This window comes from Trichoderma breve, chromosome 6 (assembly GCF_028502605.1).
Source record: "Trichoderma breve strain T069 chromosome 6, whole genome shotgun sequence".
Classification (NCBI taxonomy): Eukaryota; Fungi; Ascomycota; class Sordariomycetes; order Hypocreales; family Hypocreaceae; genus Trichoderma; species Trichoderma breve.
This window is the reverse complement of record NC_079237.1, coordinates 2,906,375-2,928,001: the sequence shown is the minus strand read 5'-3', so window position 1 is coordinate 2,928,001 and position 21,627 is coordinate 2,906,375. Positions and strand designations below refer to the sequence as shown.

At 50.9% G+C, this 21,627-nt stretch overlaps 5 protein-coding genes across 5 annotated transcripts; 2 read left to right on the top strand and 3 right to left on the bottom strand.

The window, feature by feature from the left end:
- Positions 1 to 4,095: 4,095 nt before the first annotated feature.
- On the top strand, positions 4,096 to 5,578 carry T069G_09811 (7 transmembrane receptor (rhodopsin family) domain-containing protein; the record flags this gene model as incomplete). Its single annotated transcript, XM_056177021.1, has 3 exons — positions 4,096 to 4,355; positions 4,413 to 4,679; positions 4,741 to 5,578. 3 exons carry the CDS (start codon positions 4,096 to 4,098, stop codon positions 5,576 to 5,578), a joined length of 1,365 nt encoding a protein of 454 aa, XP_056025499.1.
- Positions 5,579 to 8,753: 3,175 nt separating this feature from the next.
- Positions 8,754 to 10,942, bottom strand: T069G_09810 (uncharacterized protein; the record flags this gene model as incomplete). Its single annotated transcript, XM_056177020.1, has 4 exons — positions 8,754 to 9,487; positions 9,550 to 10,073; positions 10,206 to 10,437; positions 10,498 to 10,942. 4 exons carry the CDS (start codon positions 10,940 to 10,942, stop codon positions 8,754 to 8,756), a joined length of 1,935 nt encoding a protein of 644 aa, XP_056025498.1.
- A 2,646-nt stretch (positions 10,943 to 13,588) lies between these two features.
- Positions 13,589 to 16,052, top strand: T069G_09809 (permease family domain-containing protein; the record flags this gene model as incomplete). Its single annotated transcript, XM_056177019.1, has 9 exons — positions 13,589 to 13,789; positions 13,889 to 13,978; positions 14,041 to 14,137; positions 14,186 to 14,279; positions 14,335 to 14,371; positions 14,433 to 14,753; positions 14,820 to 14,929; positions 14,989 to 15,597; positions 15,659 to 16,052. The coding sequence occupies 9 exons, from the start codon at positions 13,589 to 13,591 to the stop codon at positions 16,050 to 16,052; spliced, it is 1,953 nt and encodes a 650-aa protein (XP_056025497.1).
- Positions 16,053 to 16,433: 381 nt separating this feature from the next.
- On the bottom strand, positions 16,434 to 17,548 carry T069G_09808 (ubiquitin carboxyl-terminal hydrolase, family 1 domain-containing protein; the record flags this gene model as incomplete). The annotated part of the gene is made up of 3 exons (XM_056177018.1): positions 16,434 to 17,357; positions 17,434 to 17,447; positions 17,527 to 17,548. The coding sequence occupies 3 exons, from the start codon at positions 17,546 to 17,548 to the stop codon at positions 16,434 to 16,436; spliced, it is 960 nt and encodes a 319-aa protein (XP_056025496.1).
- Positions 17,549 to 18,224: 676 nt separating this feature from the next.
- T069G_09807 (RING-H2 zinc finger domain-containing protein) lies at positions 18,225 to 21,074 on the bottom strand (the record flags this gene model as incomplete). Its single annotated transcript, XM_056177017.1, has 7 exons — positions 18,225 to 18,673; positions 18,728 to 18,850; positions 18,938 to 19,163; positions 19,230 to 19,990; positions 20,055 to 20,754; positions 20,816 to 20,920; positions 21,042 to 21,074. The coding sequence occupies 7 exons, from the start codon at positions 21,072 to 21,074 to the stop codon at positions 18,225 to 18,227; spliced, it is 2,397 nt and encodes a 798-aa protein (XP_056025495.1).
- Between the last annotated feature and the right edge of the window lie 553 nt (positions 21,075 to 21,627).

Genomic DNA, 21,627 nt, shown 5'->3' with positions numbered 1-21,627 from the left:
TTGCAAAACGGCGATTGTCGAAAGGCTTGAGCTTCAGAGGCGATCAGCGAGACACAACGTGTCTTTGTCTTAGCGATGGTCGTCGAATCAAACGGGGCTGAGTCTAAAACTTCTGAAACCAAGAGCTATTGCTATCTAATAGCATAATAGCTCTGCGAAGGGACGGAGCCGTCAGGGCCCGGACTGCTCAGCTAACAAGGCCGTATCCACAGAAGCATACTCCATATTCTGAGGAGGGAGTTGGCCGCGCGAATGACATACTGTCTCCGCAAATAGGCCGTCTTGGAACCGATGTCTGGCTCTCATTCGTGGTCGATTATGATATGCAAGAATGCTGGACAAGGCTGACATGGAAGACCTTGATATGCCGCAGGAGGCGACGCAGAACTGAGACGAACCTGATCGTCACTAAAAGATATCATGCATCGTCGCAGACTGACCCCCATCTAGAGTACCAGTATGAGCATGAAACTTCGTTTGTCTTTGAAATGAGGCCCCTAGCCTCGTGACACTTTCGTTTCCTTTGCTCCGTGAAGCCGCCACAGCCTGCTTGTAAGACAAGATTGGGTAAGAGAAAGGAGCCCGTTGAAATTTTCGTCGATGCCGTGCCGTGCGGCCGCCGGCCGGTGATAGGTGCGGCGCTGCCCGGTCCCACAGCCATGACTCCTGCGTTGGAGAGCAAAAGGCATGACTCGCTGGCGTGTTAGCTATAAATTGCAGCTTGAACTCAAAAAGGAAGAAGACTCGCAAACACGTGGCAAACGCTCCCAGTGGCTGCAGCGGCTTGTTTGATAGAGTAGCAGCATGAACTGGCGGTATATCGACTGGACCAGCTCTATCAAACACCGACCCCTTATTGCTCGCCCTTTTCAAGATTCCCGGTGCTGCTGCCGTTTGGAAATTCGCGGGTGGGGGGCACTAGGTCGGCGCTCGACTGGTCGCAAACGCTTCAGACGCCGGATCTAAGAGATTATCGATCCTGGAAGGGCTGGCGACAAGGATCTCGACGAGCTAACACGACGACGCTTCCAAGTCCGGCCCTTAGAGGCGCTGATCATGGGCAGCGAATCTCCCAGGAAACCTCGGCTGGCGCCCATCCTTGAGCCGACTTGCTGACGCTTGGAGAATTTGGATCGTCGGCAATTAGTCGATGGCCGTTGCGGTATTGATTATCTCTGTCCGCCACTGGCTTGACCGGATGAAGTTGGACTGGAGCGGATGGAATTGCAATGGCGGCGTGGCAGCATGGATGCAATGACGTCCTGGTACAGGGGACGAGTTAGTGGCCAGCAGTTCCTTGTGCCGTCTGCATTATCAGACACAAGGTAGAGAGGCGAGTTTGTCGTGATTGATCCTTCGCACTACCAAGGTACCTGACCTAGTAGGTGCTAGAGTTAAGGAGAAGATGTACTGTAGATAGGCGGTGTTATAGAGGTACTACAGGTACAAACAGAGCCGGGCTAAGGCTAGCAGCGGTCATTCCATGTGCTACTGTATGGCGGCAGAGTTGAGGAAGGCACGGGACTAGGCGGTCCGAGAGATGTGCTGCAGGAACAAACGGTCGCGTATCAAGCCATCAATCGCTCATCTTTTGCGGAAATCGAGATTCTCCATTCTCCATTCTCTAGCCAGATGAATGCGGGAGCTGAGAATCATTAAACATTTGAACCAACAGAATCATCGACACCAGACCCTTTGCTTCTTTTCAACCAACTAATAAGACATGCAATTTCCATCCCGCTAGTCATGGTGAGTGACAGCTCTAGCTCTCCCGCCGGGAGATGTCAACGGAGTTTTCGGTTTCTTAGGCTGAATACGCTGGATGACCCGCTGCGGGCTGTTGGCTGCGCTCACCGTGGGAACCCAACCACACAGATGTCTTACAATGATGAAGAAAATAGGACCAAAAAAAGGAGAAGATGAGAAAGCGGGCAAATCTTGCTTTCCAATCAAACGGATCTGGGGTTAGCACCACTGACATACTGCACAAAGCAAGCACGCCGATGCAACGTATACTCGGCGAGGGGCAGGGTCTTGCTTGACCGCACAGGAGATTAATCGTCTGCAGGCACAGGCCCGCTATCAATTCTCAAGAATCCCAAGCAAACGGTTTCCATCCTCAAAGTCGCCACTGTTGATCTTCTAGAACCAATATGGCTCGCTTGGCAAGATTCGATCAGGTCGAGTGCCTGAAGATGATGCCAATGCTCCGTATTCTTGGCCACGCCATACCCCGCGCCTTGGTATCGCGGATCCCCATGTCGATATATCAGTTGACCTCATAAGATGACCCGATCTCTTTCTAATGTTACTTGGGTACAAGTACATACAGCTCCATGATTTGTCGATTTGTCGGCTTTAGCCTGGAACCTAACGGCCGTGTCTCAGAGCAATATTCCAGCAAATCTTCCTCGTCTAGGCTCGGTCATGCTTTGCAGATCAGACACCAAAGGGGGATATCTAATATCGTCAATATGCGATATCCTCGACAATTAGGCAACAACCATGTAGCCCTACGCGAAACTACATTGGGTCTGTGGAGTCGACGACTAGATGCTTGTCCAGAGGCTTCATGTTTTTCTTCCAGGTTTCAGGGTTCATGACTCCTTCGCTCGCGCTAGCCCTAGCCCCGGGCCAATGAGGATAATATGGGGGACTTCCCGGAGGCACCTCCGCCAAGCCGGTCTATTTACTACAGCGTAACGCTCCGTACGCAGCCGCTCAAACGAAATACCCATTGCTTGCCAGCCAGTTAGGCCAGCTTGTTGTTTCGACAAAAACATATCAAACGAATACCCTCGAAGCCGGGACACCCGCCGGCTTGTTCTGTATGGATTGCTATAGCAATTCTTCTTATATGCATGAGGACTTCAACGACGTTGCCCTCGACATCTGATTCTACAATTCCCCAGATGGCGGGCACATGAGAGCACCCCCAGTGTGGGGACACCACCGTTTTTTTCTTTAATGCCAAGAGCTGTCTGCCCCTGACAGCTGCTTGGAGGCGTTTTCTTGATGCTCATGCGTACACAAACGACTATCTAGTAATGTTCCATGTCAGTCCAGGCCAACCACTTTGCCGCGTTTGTACGTATATTTCGCAAGCTCGCCGACCAGCGAGCACGGCTCAACGGGCTAATTGAGTACTACCTTGCCTAGCTGTTGATCCAGTCAATAGCCTTGTACCTCGCTTCGGCATGGATACATATCGCATCTCCACCTACGTCCGCCGCCCCAATCCACTCACACTATGCATGATACTGGACTCAATCTCCGACCTCTCAATGATATTCCCCATACAACTGTTGTTGATTCGGTTCCATCGTCTCGGCCTCCCCTGCTCCTAGTCTAGCCACGATGTCGTTAGCCTTCTCACCATGGGCCGCTCAAAGCAGGTTCGCCTTGGCCGTTACTTCGTATTACTACCGCAATAAGAGACTGCCGCTTGGATTTTACCCCGTTATACTTGACGCCCTAACGACTTCTGACATTCATCCACCCAGCGGCAGGCATTCTGAGACGCAGGCGCCACCACTGACCGTTTGTCCACTCTGCTTCCAAAGCATCGTTGAGTCTCGCCCGTGCTTCTGGCGCCGGCACCTGGTCCGTGGGCCTTGAGGCGAACTACTGAGTCTGCGTCGATCAGATACTGGATTCAGAGGGTTAGCCCATATGTAGTATTAGTACGGGAGCGCACTCCCACGTTCTCCATATTCATGTTTATCTATCCTCTTCTACCCTTCCGTGCTATGATTTGCAAATTTCATGTTTGGCAGTACCGGTAGTGCTGCTGGACTCACGCACCCTCTTTGTCGACCCCCTGCCATCTGCTGTTGGACGTATACGCACTATCAGCGCAATCCCTGATTCACTCCTCCCTCATTACTGCGCATATAATACCAGGTTTCCCCTTCTGGAGAAATCTCACAAGGACGGTCAAATTCTCCAACTGGGAATCAACAGACTCTTACTTCGACGGCGAGGACCGGAGCTGCCGGCACGTCTTACAAAACAACTTGAGGCTCACGACAGCCCGCTAATCGCCTCTCTTTCTTTTTTCGACACTTGATTACTGGATGTTGTCGATTGCCCAACATGTCTGACGGTCTTTCCCAGAAGCAGCTGAACATTATCAGCGACATAGAACGAGCGTGTTCAGTGATTTCTCTGTTAGGATGTGTTTTCATCATTGTCACATTCTGCTTTTCAAGCTCGTTCCACAAGCCCATCAACAGACTTGTGTTTTACGCCTCGTTTGGTAACATGATGACCAACGTAGGCACACTCATGTCTCGAAGTTATCTCAGTTCACCGGGCTCTCCCGGTTGCCAATTGCAAGGGTTCCTGATTCAGATGTATGCGTCTTCGCATCTGACCTTTGTGCCACCACGCCGCTGACGAATTTTTTTTAGGTTTATGCCTGCTGATGCATTCTGGACACTGGCCATGGCGTTTAATGTCTATCTTACTTTTTATCACAAATACGACGCTAGAAAGCTACGACGAATGGAGATACCCTATCTATTATGCTGCTACGGCATTCCCTTTATTCCTGCTTTTGTATACATCTTCCTCAAGAACAAGGATGGCTACCGCGCATATGGCAATGCCACCTTGTGGTGCTGGATCACCACCGAGTGGGATATTTTCCGTATTGCAACGTTTTATGGCCCTGTCTGGTGAGTTGACTTAGGACTTTTGAAGACGGGAGGGGGGTTAGTTTTATTGACACAAGTTTAGGGTCGTCATCTTTGCCACCTTTTTCATCTACATCCGCGCAGGACGAACAATCTATGAGAAGCACAAGCAGCTCAATGACTTCCACTCATCCGAAGGCCTATCATCCGTGGACGTCATCACTACCCTCAGGACAACTGAAGTGACGGTCACTACTTCGGAAGCCGTGGCAGACCCTGGAGCTTTCCGCACTCATCCCTCTCCTGGCCGCCACCCATCTATTACAGATCCAGAAGGGCAGAACCCCAACTACTCGGTGCATATCTCAGCTGCCCAGGCTCCCGTGGACGACAAGATTGAACCTGTTAAGCCTGCCAACACGGAGACTACGAAGAAGTCGAGACTGGGAAGATCAACACGACCGCCGACGGCTCGACGACGAAACTACGAAATCAACAACGCAGCATGGGCTTACGCCAAGTGTTCCCTTCTATTCTTTACGGCACTTCTTGTTACATGGATCCCGTCGAGTGCCAACCGAGTCTACTCCGTTGTCAAGAGCCAGGAAATCAACGCACCACTTGAGATTATGAGTGCATTTGTGCTGCCGCTTCAGGGATTCTGGAACGCCCTCATCTACGCCGTTACATCGTGGGGCGCATGCAAGAGCTTCTGGGAGGACATTCGAACGGGCAAACGGCCAGAGGTGATGGAGCTAGTTGGAGGAATTGGCGCAACCGACGAGAATAGCCGGCACAGTCGGCGCATCAGCCAGTTTAGGCCAGGAAACCGGTCAAAGGGACTCGACTCGGAGAGTATGACGGAGCTGGCCAATACACGAACTCATTCAGCAGATGCGTCGGCAGACAACCACTCAACTTATGGACGATCAAGCACTTGATGACGGTATGGAGAGATGTGTTGCTACTACTCGAGTATAATATTTAATCGTCCAGCGAGCGTGCTGCTCTGGTTGACTTTTGTTCTTCACTTCTTTCAACGATGCATCTTTTCATCTTTTCATTTTTCTTTCCTCTTGGTATTTTTTTTTTTTTTTTTGTCTGAACGCTTATGACGGCAAAGGATGATGAGTTCTGGGGGTATTCAGGGACGGCGGCGCCTCTCGCCGCTTGGGAAAAAAAGAGGGCAGGAAGATACCCAGGACTTTACTATGACTATCAAAACACTATTGACGCTGAACTGCGCTACATGCACCTCTGCCTTGTTTTCCCTTCTCGTTTTACAGTGATTATGTCGTCCAGGGCTTGTGCATCCCAGTCATTGTATCCCAAGAGCCATGTTTTGATATGTATTAGTGGTAGCTGGCAGAGCTAAACGTCTTTACAGCAGACTATTTGCTTGGCCGTCTTTTGGTGAAGCCTCTCATACGTACGAGCACTTACTGTACAGGACCTACGAAGCGCCTTTCGCACCACGATTATACAGAGTAATTAGCGTCTCTCGGTGAGGTCCTGTCTTGGCCTTTTTGCAATCTAGATCCATGGAGAGACTTGATTTCTTTCCCAGGGGTAGTGATTCGGGGAAGAGGGGGGCTCGTAAAAAGGGCCTCCAAGGGTGCGAACCAAAAAACCGCGTGGCAGTTCGGGGTAACATTTTCAGGAACCAGGGCCTAACAATCTCCGCACCACAACAAGGAATACTTGAGTGAGGGGCAAGGTATAAACCCTTGCGAGATCCTTTCAGAATCCTCCCCAGTTCGATAATGCACTTTGTGATCACAATCACACTGAAGACTTTTAGCTAGCAAGGCAAGGTTTGGTCTGACCTATTGAACCAGGCGAGAGTCATTCTCCTGTAGATTGACCCTGTTTTTCTCCCAACGAATGAAAGTTCCGGATGTTCGGTTTAATACACTGGGATAGGATTGGCGACCCTTTTTTTTTGGTGGCCGGGAGAGACGGGAAAGACGGGGAAGACGGGAGGCGCAGGATGGGGCGCACACGTAACGGATGGAAAGCCACAAGAAGATGAATTAAGAGAAAAAGGTAAAAATAAACATTGAGGGCAAATTAGTTCCGTATTTGAGGCTATTTTTCTTGCCGTTTTTTTCTTTGTGGGTGTGCCCCTGCATACTGGAGCACCGCCGTTTCCCGTGTCCAACGTCAGTCACCAAAGAAAGAAAAAAAAAAGCATGAACTCATCACCAAAAGAAGAAGGCATCAGAGCGTGAGAATGCGGGCTTACTTGACTCAGCTGGGAAAAGAGTAGGCCTATCTATCTACTCATACATGTAGTCATACTGTTCCCTGGGAGAGCATACAGATGTAAGCAGTGAGTGGCCCCCTGGACGCGGTGAGAGTGAGCTAACCAAGCCCGTTCGTTTCTTCTTTATTCGATATAGGGCTGAGGTGTCCGTCCAGACGGGGGATGGATGTTTTTTTTGGTGCTGACAGCTTTTTTTTGATAGCGCCTTTCGGCCGGTTTATCCTATCTTTTCTCTCTTCCATTTTTTATTTTGTCTGGCTGCTTAGATTAGAGCTCGTCATTCCCGTGTGCCTATCCGGACACAAGCTACGGATACAACTAGTAGTGTCCGTTATGTTGTTGTTCCCCTATTTTGCATCCTGTCGGTCGCCGTTATCTTTTGGGATATTCTCGCAGCGTCTCTCTCAAGGGTCTGCCAACACTGCCTCTCCAAATACGGGAGGACGCAGGAATCACATACAACCTGGTGTTGGGTGAAAAGTCGCCGTTTTGGATTCGACTCCATCCATTGGGTAAGCAGTACCACCTTCTTGGCTCCTCCGTACGTCCAACAACATAGTAAAAAAGACACGGGAAAACGGAGAAGCCCTCACACGTTCAATCGGCGCAGCGGCAGACCCCCGAACCAGGACAAGCCCCAGAGGAAACACAAAACGGGCCAGCGCCTCGAAAGCGGCATAGCTTACGAGCAAGACGAAACAATGGCGTTGACAATTTAGGCACAAATGGAAAGAAAAGAAAAAAAAGATGGGACGAGAAAGGATATTCTTCCCTCATCCTTGCTTGCTTGCTTCCAGGGCCGGAAACGCGCGGGTTCAACGGTCGCCGGCGTTGGGGCTAACGGTGTGGGATGAAGATGAGTGATGATGACAATTGCTGTTTCTCTTTGCTTTTGCGGCTTTATTCTCCGAGGAGAAATGAAAGCACATGTCTCTAACTGGCGCTAAGACTAAACAGCAAGAAGAAGAAAAACGAAAAAGAAAATCCATCAGCCAACAACAACTCGTGTGTGGCCCCTTGCATGACTGCGTTGCAGCAGGATTCCGTTCGCAGCTTAAAGAGGGAGGTTAAATCCTCGTGGCTGCATAACGCAACGCAACCCAAGCGGTGCTGCTCTTCTCCGGGGCGTTGGTGATGTGAATGTCGTTGAAAGACTAAAGTGTTCCATTTGCTGCGCTGCCTGATTGATGCTTGTAACAAAGTTCATACGGCGACCCAGTTCGCCCCCTTGTTGACGTCGCATCAGATCCAAGTTTTCTTCCTGCTGCGACTCCAACCCTCCAGCCCCCCTGCTCAGCACTTCTCTCGACCTTGAATTTCGCAGCATCGCCAGCTGATCGCCAGCACCGCACGAGCCTTCTTCTTTCTTCCGCTTCTCCACATGTAACCCTGGATCGTCATGCGATGCTACCAAACACGTTGCAGTACGGAGTACGGAGTAATGCCGGTGGCAATTGCACCGAGCATGTCCGTTACCAATCTCACAAGGCATCCTGCACAACACATGTCAGAACTGAGCCTTCCATTCGATAAGTCCGAGACTACCCTACTTGACCCCCGGTGAATTCGTAATATTCCCGGCCGCAGAAACGCCTCCATCAGAAACAACACCGCCCTCCCTTGTATATAGAGAACTAGCTCAGCGCCACAACTGCCAAACGTGAGAAGGAGGGTAAGAGAGAGAAGAAGAGAAAAATCAAACAAAGTGAGACATCAGGGGACACCGGGGAGGTTCCGTGCCAAAGTAACGCAACCCGAATCATGTCAACACCATCTTCACCGAGCTAGTCAGGCATTTCCCCAAAGAGGCAAAGGAGCATCTTGGTCTTGAAGGAGACCAACATCTTGAGCTACTCGCCGATGCCGGTGGACTTTTGCACTGTCTTGACTTTATAGTCCTCCTTGACTCCTTTGACGGTGTGATATTCCCAAAAAGTGCCCAATTCGAGGCACTCGGCGACGCATGCAGGGTCATCCCACCACCATTTAGAAGCAGTGACATGTGAACCCCATGCTTCGATCCATAGCATGCGTCCAACCAGACTTCTAACCTGGGCCTTTGCTTCGTTCTCTGCTTGCATCACATCCTTCATCATATCCGGATCTGTGTCCGTTGCACTGCTGGGGACGGCATAAAACTTTGTTGTCGTGAGAGTGCTTCCATCTCCGCGAAGACCAGCCTCCGCCAGCAGGGGAGGGAAAGTTGTACTGGGACTCATACACTTGGCTTGTTTTGCTAGGTTTCGAAGAAGATGCTCTTCTATCCACGTCTTCAACTTCCTACCCATAGTCCCCGCACGGGGAAGCGGATCGATAAGCACCAGTCGAAGGAAGCCTTTCTTCTTAAGACATTTGTAGACATTATTGAGTATCCCTGGCAAACTGGCTGAGGGACACAGAGACGGCAACGTCAGAGAGTGAACTGATTCATAAACGCGGGGTGCTACTGGAAAATCTGTAGGTGAGACTTGGGAAACGGATATCACATGAACATTTGCGAACAACTCCCTCTTCGGTATGGAGAGCTGCGAGACGTGATATATCTGCTTCTGGTGTTCTAACGCGGCGAGGTAGGCGACAGTGGCTACGACAATACAGCCCATCATTAGCAACTTGGCATTCAACTAGGGGTGAAGACGCAATTACCTGCTGAATCGTAGATGGACAATATCATGCGAGCCGTCAAGGGAGTCTCTTGGCGTGGTTGCAACGGTCCATTAATCGCTGGAACTTGATCCATATGGATCATGGTCGAGAGCATCCACCTTCGCTGTTCCTCAACCTCAGGACTATTGGTCAAGAGAAAGGAGACATCTTTCTTTGCAACACCCTTCCAAAATGACTGCAGTCGAGATAGAATATCCGGCACGCTGGTGTTTGCCATTTCGACGACAGCCAAGCGGAGCCAGCGGAAGCTCTTGTTCATACCAACGCCATTTTGGGGCAGCCGGCTGTAGTCAATCTCGTCGACGGTGGAATCGGGTGATTCCCGCAGAAGAGGGCATGGGCTGGACGCGTCACTCGGCTTAGGAGTAGGTCGTTCCCAGCCCTCAACGAGTGTCCATGCTTCGGGATTATTAGGCGTGATGGGCATTTCGACGCTGGAATCCGCCGGACGGAGAAGGGAGTTGACAAGCGGGATGGGAATAGCTGGAGATCGAGGTGTTGGCCTGGCTGTTGGCGATGATGAAAGTGATAAACTCCTTGAAGATATGTATCAGTTTCAAGAAAAGATGTTTATTGATGCGTCTGCAGATGAGGTGAAATACGCGGAGTTGGACAAGAAAAAAAGTGCTACTGACTGTTTCTGTTTCTCAGAGGCCAAAAGCGGTGTCAATGGCCTATCGGCAGAAGTGTCAGGAGCGACTGGAGCTTTTTTGGGCAGGAAAGAGCCGTCGTCAGCTGTCTCTGTCATTTTTGGACTTTGCCCAAATATCTGCATCAAAGATTTCATCTTTTCCGACGCTGTCAAGTCATCAGATGCCGAGCCACCAATTGATATATGTTCGATCGTCAGGGGTGAGAAGAGGGAATCTGCGTTGGAGGTGAGATGTCAACTATGAACTACACACGATTTGACACATTCCAACTCACCCTCAGTTGCAAGATGCAGCGGTAGCTTTCCCCCGTCATCGATAGATCTCGCGGAAAACAAGGGGCTAGTGTTCAAAGGGCTGTCGATGCCATTGAGCCGTTCCAAGAACCTGGTAGATATACGACCGGAACTTCGGCGGCTCCCCTGATCAAACATGTTTGATATGGGCGACCGATTGGGAGACGCAATGATGGGAGATTCGACTCCTGAAGACGTAGACGACGCCATCTGCGCATTGGACGACGATGTGTTTGCCTTCTTTGCGCCTCTGCTACGGAAGATTGCAAACGGAGAGTCAGTTGACCAGCGTGAGCTGGCTGTGGATGCCGAACGCCGTCTCGGCTGACTCTTGACTTCCTTCTGGTGGGCTTCCTTTTTCTCTTTTCGTGCTCTGTGCTCTCCCACCAGTTTTATATCAGGGTCTGTCCAGATGACATCCCACATGGCAGCGGTGCCCCTCGCAATCAAAAGAGGGAAGAGAAGCAGAGGAGAAGAGAGTTTATTCGCTGTCGTTCAAGCAGCAAACCTATCTCGTGAGAGTTCCGCCCAAATGGGCTGATGAAGCAGCCTGATCTGGTGCAGCGGCAGTAACGTAACCAATAAGTCTTGGTGTCACAGCAGCAAACGAGCCCCAAGGGGGATCATGGAAGACGCTGCTTGCCTGACTTGCCAAGTCACGTCCCTTGAATGACACTGATTGATGGCTATACAGAAGCTAAAAGATGACTGGGTATGGGAAATGGGTGTGGTATTGGCTTGGAACACTTTGGGTTTTGAGTTGCGAAGGGTAATGAAGCAGAAGATAAAGTAAGCGGCTATGGCAGATTCAGTCGCCATCCGACACTACAATCTCCACGCTATGAATCAGATCAGAAGCCGAAGCAAGCGAGAGAGCACAAAGGACTCAGCAAAAAAAGAACCAATAATCAAGTTATAGCTGATCATCGGCCGAATGCCAAATCGCCGAGGGGACGCTGATGGCAGTATGGAGGGACAAAGCAAACAAACCTAGGACAAAGAAGCTAGAAGCACCAGAACCCAGGCCAGCAGATGTGCTCAGTGGCCTCGTAGCCTCGCAGCCGCAATCTGGACGCCCTCGAGTGAGAGCAAGGCCAGCTGCAGGGACTGTGAACACAGCAATGCAAGTTCCCGTGTCGTGGCGTCGAGGTTGGGGGAGGCTAGCAGGCCGGCTGTATATGTTTGCTGAGCAGCGAGTTGCGGGCGCAACAGTCACGATGCCTCTTCAACGGTGTGGAATTGTTCAACTGGAGAGCATCAACTTGGAACCATCTCACGACCTCACGACCTCATTCGCCAACAAGGGGGCCGCAGTCGATACCACTTTCTGCTAGCCATGTGCTTGGATGTCAGTATTGAGGATCCTTCGCTTCGTGTGACTCTCCTACGGCGACGCTACAACAGGATCCGACCCATCACGAGATTGGAAGACGAGGTTTCGTTTGCTGGACATTATGCCTTGCTCATTTGTTTGCGTGAAATGTTTCTTACCCATTACGGCCCTTTTGAAGCTCTTCAAATCGATGTCCTGGTTGTCTCACCAAGTTGAGAAATACGAATAAGTTGGGCGTCATGTTGCGTTTCTGCCTTTGGCTCGGAGCGCGTGTACTTTGGCCTCAGTCGCCTAGAGCAGTGCCATAGTCACTAGCTGCCTCTCGATACTCATTGTGCAATCATCACCTTATATTAGGTATTTGAAGCTCGGCCACTCCGCCATATAAGAGGATCAGCCAGCCATGGTGCTTCTGTCCAGCAATCGATGTCCAATGACCACCGGCGCATTCCAACGTCCACGTGCGCATTCCAACGTCTACCGGCGCATCCAGTTTACCATTGTTTCCATACTTGCCACTGAAAGAACGGTGAGACATCGGCAGCAGCTACCGACAGCACTTGTTTCACTCGCTCCTTTGCAATCTGAGTCAACCGTCGAGTCAGCTGGTGAAGAATCCTTCCTCCTTGTTGTACCAATCGTGTGTATATCACTCTGGGCTAAGCCCATGCTCAGATCATCCAAACTTGTCGCAGGTATGAATCGACCTTGGGTATGGTCAATCTTCAGCCCTCACCTTGATACTTCTAACCTTTGACTTGCAGGTGACAATTTTGACGCTTGGTCTCTCTCGTCTGCTTCATCTCTTTGATCCACCTCCATGATCTGTGCGAGTACGAACACGCGCTATCATCCACTGTGTAACGAGGTTTAACGATTCCCATATCAGCACAGACATCTCTCGTACGACGGCCGGTGCTCTCGGCTACTTGCCAGATCAGACATGGATTGGCCAAAGCGCAAGATGCCGAGCCGGCACACCCTCGCCATCCCCAGCATGCCATGGTTGTCTATGTCTCTCATTGGAACCTGTGGCTACGAGTGCAACCAAAGACGAGAGAAGGCCACATAACAGCACGGGTCGGCCGGTATCAAGCAGCAAGATGATATTTGTACGACGGGAAAGGAGATGATATGCAACGGCAAGGCATTGCTTCTCGACTTTAGGTTCCTCTCCATATCGTACAACTACGGAGCGGATAGGCGGACTTGAAACGCTAATGAAAGGTTCTTGTGGTAACATGAGATGCGGATGGCCCGTACGGAAGTGCTGGAAATTAAGTGTTGGTTCGTCTGAGCCCATGTACAGCTGGTTTGGGCTTATCAGCTTGCATTGTTTTCATAAGCCAGGCCACCATAATTTCGGACTCAATGTCGATACGCTGCCAGCCGCCAACCAGCTGCCGTATTATCAACCACATCAGACGGGCTGTACGGTTGGTTCTCACTTCAAGCTCACTTGAGAGAGGGGTGATCGGTCCTTAAATATTCTTTTTTCTCAAGATTAATGAATTCTAGGCCTTGGCAAATCCCATCGCCGGCGTCTGTTTACCCACTCTCTTCCATTCAGATCCCTACAAGAACCAATCCTCCTCTCCTCCGTTATCGTTGCTTGCAATTGAAACAGTCTTCTCCATACCTACATATCACTTTTGACTCCTATATTCGTACTTTTCTTCTGGCGAAACTCGTCTCCTTCAAGACAGTTACAGTTTCCTCTGTTTACACTACACGGTCTCATGGATTCTCCCACCGTCCAGCCCAAAGAGGGCCAAGAATCTGAAGCAGCCGACCCAGGAATCTTCACTCCTAGGCTTCCTTCACCTCCAGTGGTTGGTCGATCCAGGTTCTGCGGATTTCGAGACTTTGCCGATCTTATGGACAATTGGCTGAGCACCGGTCTCCTCGGACGGTTGTTTCATCTTGCTGGTTCGGGACATGTAAGTTCGATCCAGCGTCTTTTTTTTTTCAGAACAGAGGAGAGAGGGGGGACTTGGTAGGCTATGAGAGTTATATGAGGAAACTGACTTCGTTGATAGCCTGATGTAATTGAAGGGACAAGCTTTTTCAGGGAGATTCGCGCTGGGTTGACGACATTTGCGACAATGGCATACATTATCGCCGTCAATGTATGTGATGTTTGTCGAGTCAATACTTACCAGGTTGAAGTTGGCTGATTGACGTTCTGAAGGCTTCGGTCCTGTCCCAAACTGGTGGAACTTGCGAGTGCAATCTGGCAGACAAATTCCAATGCGATACTATCTCTGACTTTGTGGACTGCAAAGAAGGTATGTTTGATCTAATCTTTTATGTGACATTTATCTAACCCATCATAGAGGTTCGCAGAGACTTGATTACAGCTACGGCAGCCCTGGCCGGCCTCTCGACTTTGTCCTTTGGCTTGTTTACCAACCTTCCCGTCGCTCTTGCGTAAGTCATGACAGAAATCCCCAATGCTTGCACGGTTACTGATCTGGATCTTTAGTCCAGGCATGGGGCTTAACGCCTATTTTGCTTTTCAGGTACGCTGAGTCACCCATTAATACCCTTTGTCTATAGTCAGTTGCTAATTGTATGGCAAAGGTCGTTGGGTACAATGGCAGCGGCGCCATCTCCTACCGTACCGCCCTGACTGCCGTCTTCTTTGAAGGTATTATCTTCATGTTTCTCGCCCTGACGGGCATGCGTCAGTGGCTCGTCAGGCTCATCCCAGCCACTATCAAGACTGCCACTGGAGTTGGAATCGGTTTCTTTCTCACTGAAATTGGACTTTCTTACACGTCTGGTATTGGTGCGATCACGGGTGGCGGCACAGCGACCCCTCTTAGCTTGGGCGGTTGCCCTCCTGATATGATCAACGAAGTGACAGGAGCATGCAATGGAGGCCAGATGACGAATCCAACTGTGAGTAGCTCGAGCATCCTTACCTTTATCTAATAGAGGAGCGACCGCTGACCCGTATGAACGCAGATGTGGCTCGCCATCTTTTGTGGTGGCATCGTCACAGCCTTTCTTATGGCTTTTAGGGTCAAGTATGCCCTGGTCATTGGCATTGCCCTTGTCTCCATCATCTCATGGCCGTAAGTTTTACTCTCTATGCCCTCCAAAACCCTTTACTGATCCCTTCACATCGTAACAGTCGTAATACTCCTGTGACCTATTTTCCCAACACTCCCGAGGGTGACTCTCGCTTCTCCTTTTTCAAACAAATCGTTGCATGGCACCCTCTATCCAAGACGCTCAACCAGCTTGACTGGGGCTTCGATACCGCCAGCACAACACACTTTGTTCTTGGTCTCTTTACGTTCCTCTATGTCGACATAATCGACGCCACTGCCACACTATACTCCATGGTCCGTTTCTGTGGCGTTGTCGACCCCAAAGATGGCGACTTCCCTCGCTCAACCATTGCTTACTGCACCGACGCGGCATTCATATCCATCGGATCTCTGTTTGGATGCTCCCCCATCACGGCCTTTATCGAGAGCGGTGCGGGTATCGCTGAGGGTGGACGTACCGGCCTCACGGCTGTGGTTGCGGGACTGTGCTTTATCATCTCGATCTTCTTTGCTCCTATATTTGCTTCTATCCCTCCGTGGGCTACGGGATGTACTCTCATCTTGGTCGGGTGTATGATGGCTCGCCAGATTACGCAAGTCAATTGGCGTTATATTGGCGATGTTTTGCCTTCGTTTGTTGTTATGACGTTTATTCCGTTTAGCTACAGCGTTGCTTACGGGCTCATTGCGTAAGATTCTCTTCGATAACTTTTCCCGTTTCATCGAAAGCTAATCTATGATCTCGTTTAGTGGTCTTTTTGTCTACACTACCCTCAACGGCCTCATTGGCCTAGTCGTTCTCCTTTCAGGCCATCGTATCGAGCCTCGTGAATACGATCTCAAAGAGTACTGGACCTGGAGAGGTACCGGTCGTGCACCGTGGTTCGTTCGAGCCATGAGAAGGGGCAACAGTCACAGTTCGCCTACTTCAGGTGATGACCACAACAACCACAGTGATACCACTGCCACCTCGTCTCTTCCTAGCGAAGAGGAGAGCCAGCGGGGATTCAACGTCCAACACAGTTGCACTAAGGGTGATTCTGCAGCGACGGAAGCTCATTCTAGGGTGCATTTTAGTCATGATGAAGATTACGACCATTATCATCATGGACATTCTTCGCCTTTGAGGGGTATAGCTCATTGATTGTGTACTCGATGATTCTCGTCGATGGACATGCTTTGATGGCTTTCCGCTTGACGGGTCCAAGAATATGCAGTAACGTGGACATGAATAGGGGCTGATGTGATGATGGGTAATGTGTCAACGACATCGCTTGTCTGGATTTGCTTAGCTGTGGCATTCGTATGCAAAAGCTCGCTGTTTTTAAATCGGAATGGGTGATTAGCTTTCCACATAAATACCATGTGTACAAAAATGAGTTTTCTCATCAATCAATCGCTCCCCTTTTCCGTATCATGCATACATCTTCCTGCAATAAATGTCATGCCAATGCAATTAAAAGTCTCAAGGGTATATTCTCTTGCCCAGATTCTGATCATATCGTCAACATCTACAGCTTCCTTTTCACCCGCTCATGTCTAAATCTCCGCCTCCTCCTCTCGCCCCCATGGCCCTCTCGGCAGCTTTCCTCCTCTCCAGACCTTCGTCCACCCACTTCTGCACGGCCTCATCACCGCCAGCGTCCAGCTTCTTCTCGACAACATTCTTCAGAACCTCACCGGCGAAACCCACAAAGTTGTGCCTCCGTAGCGCGTTCTCAAAGAGCCAGTCCTTACGCTTACGCTGCTCGCGCTCCAGCAGCTCCTCGTCGCCAAATTCCTGAGCGCGGATCCGCAGGTCGCGGCACATAGCCAGCAGGTTGAACCGGATCTCCGTAGCATCGTAGCGCGAGACGCGGCGCTGCAGCACGTCGACGACCTTGAGGGGGAAGTCCTCGGACGTGCAGGCGCCGTGGGAGATTGGCGCGGGCTGGAGGCCGTCGAGCTCGTAGAGCACGCCATTTATGGGGGTGTAGGCGATGAAGTGGAAGACGTCCTCGGAGGGCTCGCCGGTGCGGGCGGTCTCGTCGGCAAAGGGGCTGCTGCGTGCGAAGCTATTGTGGACTTCGCGAATGAGGTCCGAGTTGCTAAGAGCCTCGCCGCGGAACTCTGGCGGGAGGACCATTGTAAACTCTCGAAAATCGTTCATCTGGGGCCCAATGTCGACATCTTGCGTCTTGTTCATGAGGACACTGAGCAGGGCCTGCGTCGCGCAGGCGTTTTGGATCGTCTGGGCGGCGAAGAAGATGCTCTCGGAGGCATCGTGGTCGAAGCTGCCGTCGAGGGGCCCATCGGGCGTGGCGTACGGCCGGTCGGTCGGGTATTTGAAAAGGAAGATTACGCCGTAGAGGGGCTGGAGGGCGAGGAGCTCCGAGGGGTCGAGGGTGAGGAGTTCTTCGAACTGGACGTTTTTGACGCCGAGGTTTTCGATGAGGGATGTGAAGACGCCCTGGACATGTTAGCCGGTCATTCCGTCTATGTAGACATAAATTGGAGTAGAGCATAATATAAGGAAATAGACATACTGCATCAGACTCAACTACAATGCAAAGCAAAAGAATGCGTCAGTTTATAAACCAGTTCCTTGACGTCGATTTCAAAGCCAAGAGCTTGCTTACTTGTGTTCCAGCCACCGCTCATGATGTCACGCTATGCGCCGTCCAAACGACAGCCTGACCAAAGAAATGGGGGGTATAAAATGCAACGAAACAAACTATCGTAGCTCTACCAAAGTTTCTCGAGCAAATTGTGCAGGTAGGTAATGGCGGTGTTTGTGGTAGTTGGAACAAGGCAGTTCAGTTTGTGACGACAGCTTAACTTAGGTATGTCAAATCGCCGATAAGATAAGAGGTCCGCAGGCACCCCACGAGTACGTACCTGTACAACTTCCGTCAGCTAAAATCGCTTCGTCTGCTTGTGCCTACCTAGTAGAATATATACAGAGGTATCTGTATACAGCGAAATACAGTAACACGTTCACGCAGTGCAGTAGCCAATGCTTTTGTAATAACCCGCCTACTCTCGAGAACAGCGGGTTAACCACAGTTGGGCCATTAGAAATAATTGATCATCACATAGTGACGCCGAACAGAGGATGTATAAAAGAGCTGCCGGATTGCTTGAATGTCATCTGCTACCTACCCTAAACGCCTAAACGTGCATATACGGATGGCACACGTATCAATGCCCACTCCAAGTCAGTAAGAATGAAAATAAAAAACAGAGCTGACCATCAACAGGAAACACGGCCCCAGATCCGCACTAACAGGCAGACCCAGGCCGATAATGTAATAATCCTATACACAAAACCCCCTCATCAGTCCTCCTCATCCTCAGCCTCTTCCACAGTGACGGCCCTACCCTTTCCCTTTTCAGATCGATCATCCTCAGCATGGCTCTCGTCATTCTGCTGCTCAAGCTCAAGGATGCTCGGCTCCCGTTTGAGATCCGCCGCCGGCAGAGACTCGTGAGCACTACTAGTTTCAGGCGCATTGTCGATTTCCGTTGATGGAGCGGCCTGTGTACTAGCTTGGCTCGCCGTGTCTCCTTGTTCCAGACGAGAGCTGCCGCCGAAAAGCTGATTGGATCCGCCCCAGTTTGGCAGCATCGGACTAGGTGACACCACGGGCGGAGGATCAGACAAAACACTGGGAACAGGCAGTGTATCTGCTCGCGGTGTCGACACATGAGCTACTGGAGCAGGAATTGAGGAAGATTCTGCCGGGACTGTCTCTTGACTATGTGACGTTGTTGGCGTTGGCTGTACTGAGGTTGGTGCGATGTGGCCACCGTTGGTAGGATCCCCATGTGAAGGCACACCAGCAGTCTGGGGAGAGTAAGGAGGCACTGTTTGAGCATTATCAAGTCTCTGCAGAGGCGTCAAGGACCACCCCGGAGGCAGCACTACTCCTTCTGGCAAATCGGGGCTGCCAGCAGGGATTGCTGTCGTGAACGGGCCAGCTCCGTGTCGAGTCATCAGCGGGCTATTCATTCTAGGCGGTAGTCTCGCAAAGGCAGAGTCAAAGGTACCAAGAGGAGGTAGGGCAACAGGCAGAGGCGGCAACCCTACAGGAGGTAAGCCGGTTGGCTGATTGAAAGATGTAGGGGGCTGCGCTTGGCCATTCTGTGCGGCATCCTGTGGCTGTAGTCGTCGTTGACGAAGTCGCTGCATCTCGGTATTGAGAAGATTGGCAATCTGTAGCTCTTGCTGCGTGTTCTGCAAGCTGGCCAATTGGCGTTGCAGCAGCTGCTCCGCCTGTTGTAGGAGGCTTCCAACAAGCAAATGGTTATAACCATCACCCGATGGAGTTTGGTTAAGAGCCTGATTAAGAAAATTCTGATAAGTCTCACTGTTTGGAGGTAGTTGAATCTGAGTTTGAGCAGTCGCCGTGGAAGCATTTTGGCCTTGATCGGGAGCAATTTGTGGCATGCCAAACTCTTGGGCGAGCTCACGGACTTGCTGGTCATTGGCTCCAAATCCGAGTCTGATAGGTCCAAATTGGAAGACACGAGGCCGCCCTGCTCCTTGAGCTTGTCGAGGAGCTGCCGCGGCATTCTGTCCATCACGGCGTACGTTATTGTTATCGTTATTGTTATTATTATTTGCGTTGTCGTTGCCATCAGCACGTTCCTGACCCCGTTGAGGTCCGAATTGAATCCGAAGAGCAGCGCGACGGGCGCCGTTGGCAGATCGAGGTCGCTCACCCGTGACAGGGCTTCTACACGTTGGACATACCTGCTGCCGTTCCAGCCAGCTCTTGAGGCAGCCAAGATGTAGAATGTGACCACAGGGGAGCTTCTTGGGACGCACACGGTCGATGGTGCCCGCGTTGTTTGCAGGATCCCACAGATGCATCTCTTCACGACAGATGATGCACGTATTTTCTTGCGCAAGATCGCGCTCAGTAGCATCGGGGTACTTGTTCATCTCCTGAATTGCCCGTCTGTACCGCAAAAGTGCATTAAGCCTCTTGAGGAAGTCGCGTGTTGTCATGAACAGGTCCCTCATGATATGAATAGGAAGTCCATAGAATACGAGAAGCATCATGAAGAACGAGACGTAGATGCCCAGCTTGACCATATCTATTGGAAAATGTTAGAAAGTTGAGAACATAGATGCTTCAGAGCGGCAGGAGTTTCTTCTCACCAGTAACCAGATCTAGCCAAAGAACGAGCTCGCCCTTTGCTGCCCAGCCAGGAACTTCAATATCCATTTCATCAATGTCGTCAGGGTTGGGTAAAGGCTCCTCGGTTTCCGGAGCTGGCTCTCCAGCTGCTGCAGCCTGCTCTCGTTGACGAATGATGGCCTCGCGCTGTTGGCTGACTTCTGCCCTCCGCTCTGCCAAGCGTGTTCTCGTCTGCAAATGGACGATGCGCTGCTCCGTGAGCGACACCAAGTACCGAGCCCCCGTTCTCCAGGAACAGGTAGCCAGAACAGCGAACTCGAAGAGGAACATAACCATCATGTTGGGCCTAGCTTGTTGAATGACGGTATAGATCGCATAGCGGAGTATCCAGATATCGTAGATAAAGCTAGCAGCAAGAGAGATGCTGAGTCGCAGATGGAAGAGCCGGGGGTTCGCGGGGGGTTGTTGCTCGAGAAATTCGACACGCCCATCTCCAATCCAGCCCCAGACCTTGCCTGTGACCAATGCCGTGAACATGACGAGGAACCAAGCCCCAATCTCTTCCCGAAAGATGGTCATGGCCAGGCACGTCTCGGTGATGGCAAACCATGCTCGCTCGGTGAGCTGCTCGACCTCGATCGCACGCAACGTGCCGAAACACAGCTGCGTCAAGGCATATATAAAGCTACTATACAATAGCAATGTGAAGTTGACCAGGACCTATAATGATAGCTTAGCCCGTGAAGCTCCCGCAAAACGAAGCGGGTCGGGATCAACGCACCAGCAGACAGAAGTTGCTCTGCGCAAGGTATACCATGGCCGAATAAAAGTTGGCGCGCTGGTGGAATGCCGACAGGACGACGGCACCCGCCAGGGCAGTCGATACCTGGATTGCGTGAAGCGCATTAGCACGAGACGAGAGGCTTGGATGGAGAGGATTGGTGGGACGGGTTGGCTTGATGTGGCCGAGAGCTTGCCAACAAGCTTAAAGATTAAACACAACGTACCCCGGCGTACCAGCCCAGCCGCAGCTTAAACATTGCGAACCAAGACTTGACTTGTGGTTAAATGGCAAGGTTCCAGATGCCTACATTTCCATCGTCGAGCCCGTGAATCGCTTTCGCCGGTTGCAAGACGCCGGTTTGCTTAACAATCCGATTTTCGATGCTTGATGCCACGTTATTGATACAGGTAAGCTCCCGATGACGCACGTCGTTGAAGATTGGCACGTGATTGGCCTCTCGGCCTATTCCGCGGCTTAGCCGGCTCCGTGCTAACTCCCGCTTTTAGCTTACCACTCCCGTGGCGCTCCGGCGGAATTGCGTCGCATGAGAGGTCGTTTCATTCTGATTTTGAGAATAAGTCTTTTGGATTCGATTTGTGTTGACGAAATTTCGTATATATTTTATTGAGTATGTACTCTCTGAGATCACTGGAATTGTCTTGGAAGTGAAAGGTTACAATCACACCTAATTCGCCCTAGTTTACTTCACTTTTCACACATCGTGAACTCCCTAGCATCAAAAAGCATCCCTTTTTCCTCGAATCAAAGTGCTGCGGATGCAAATAAAGAATAACTGCATAGTAGAACCA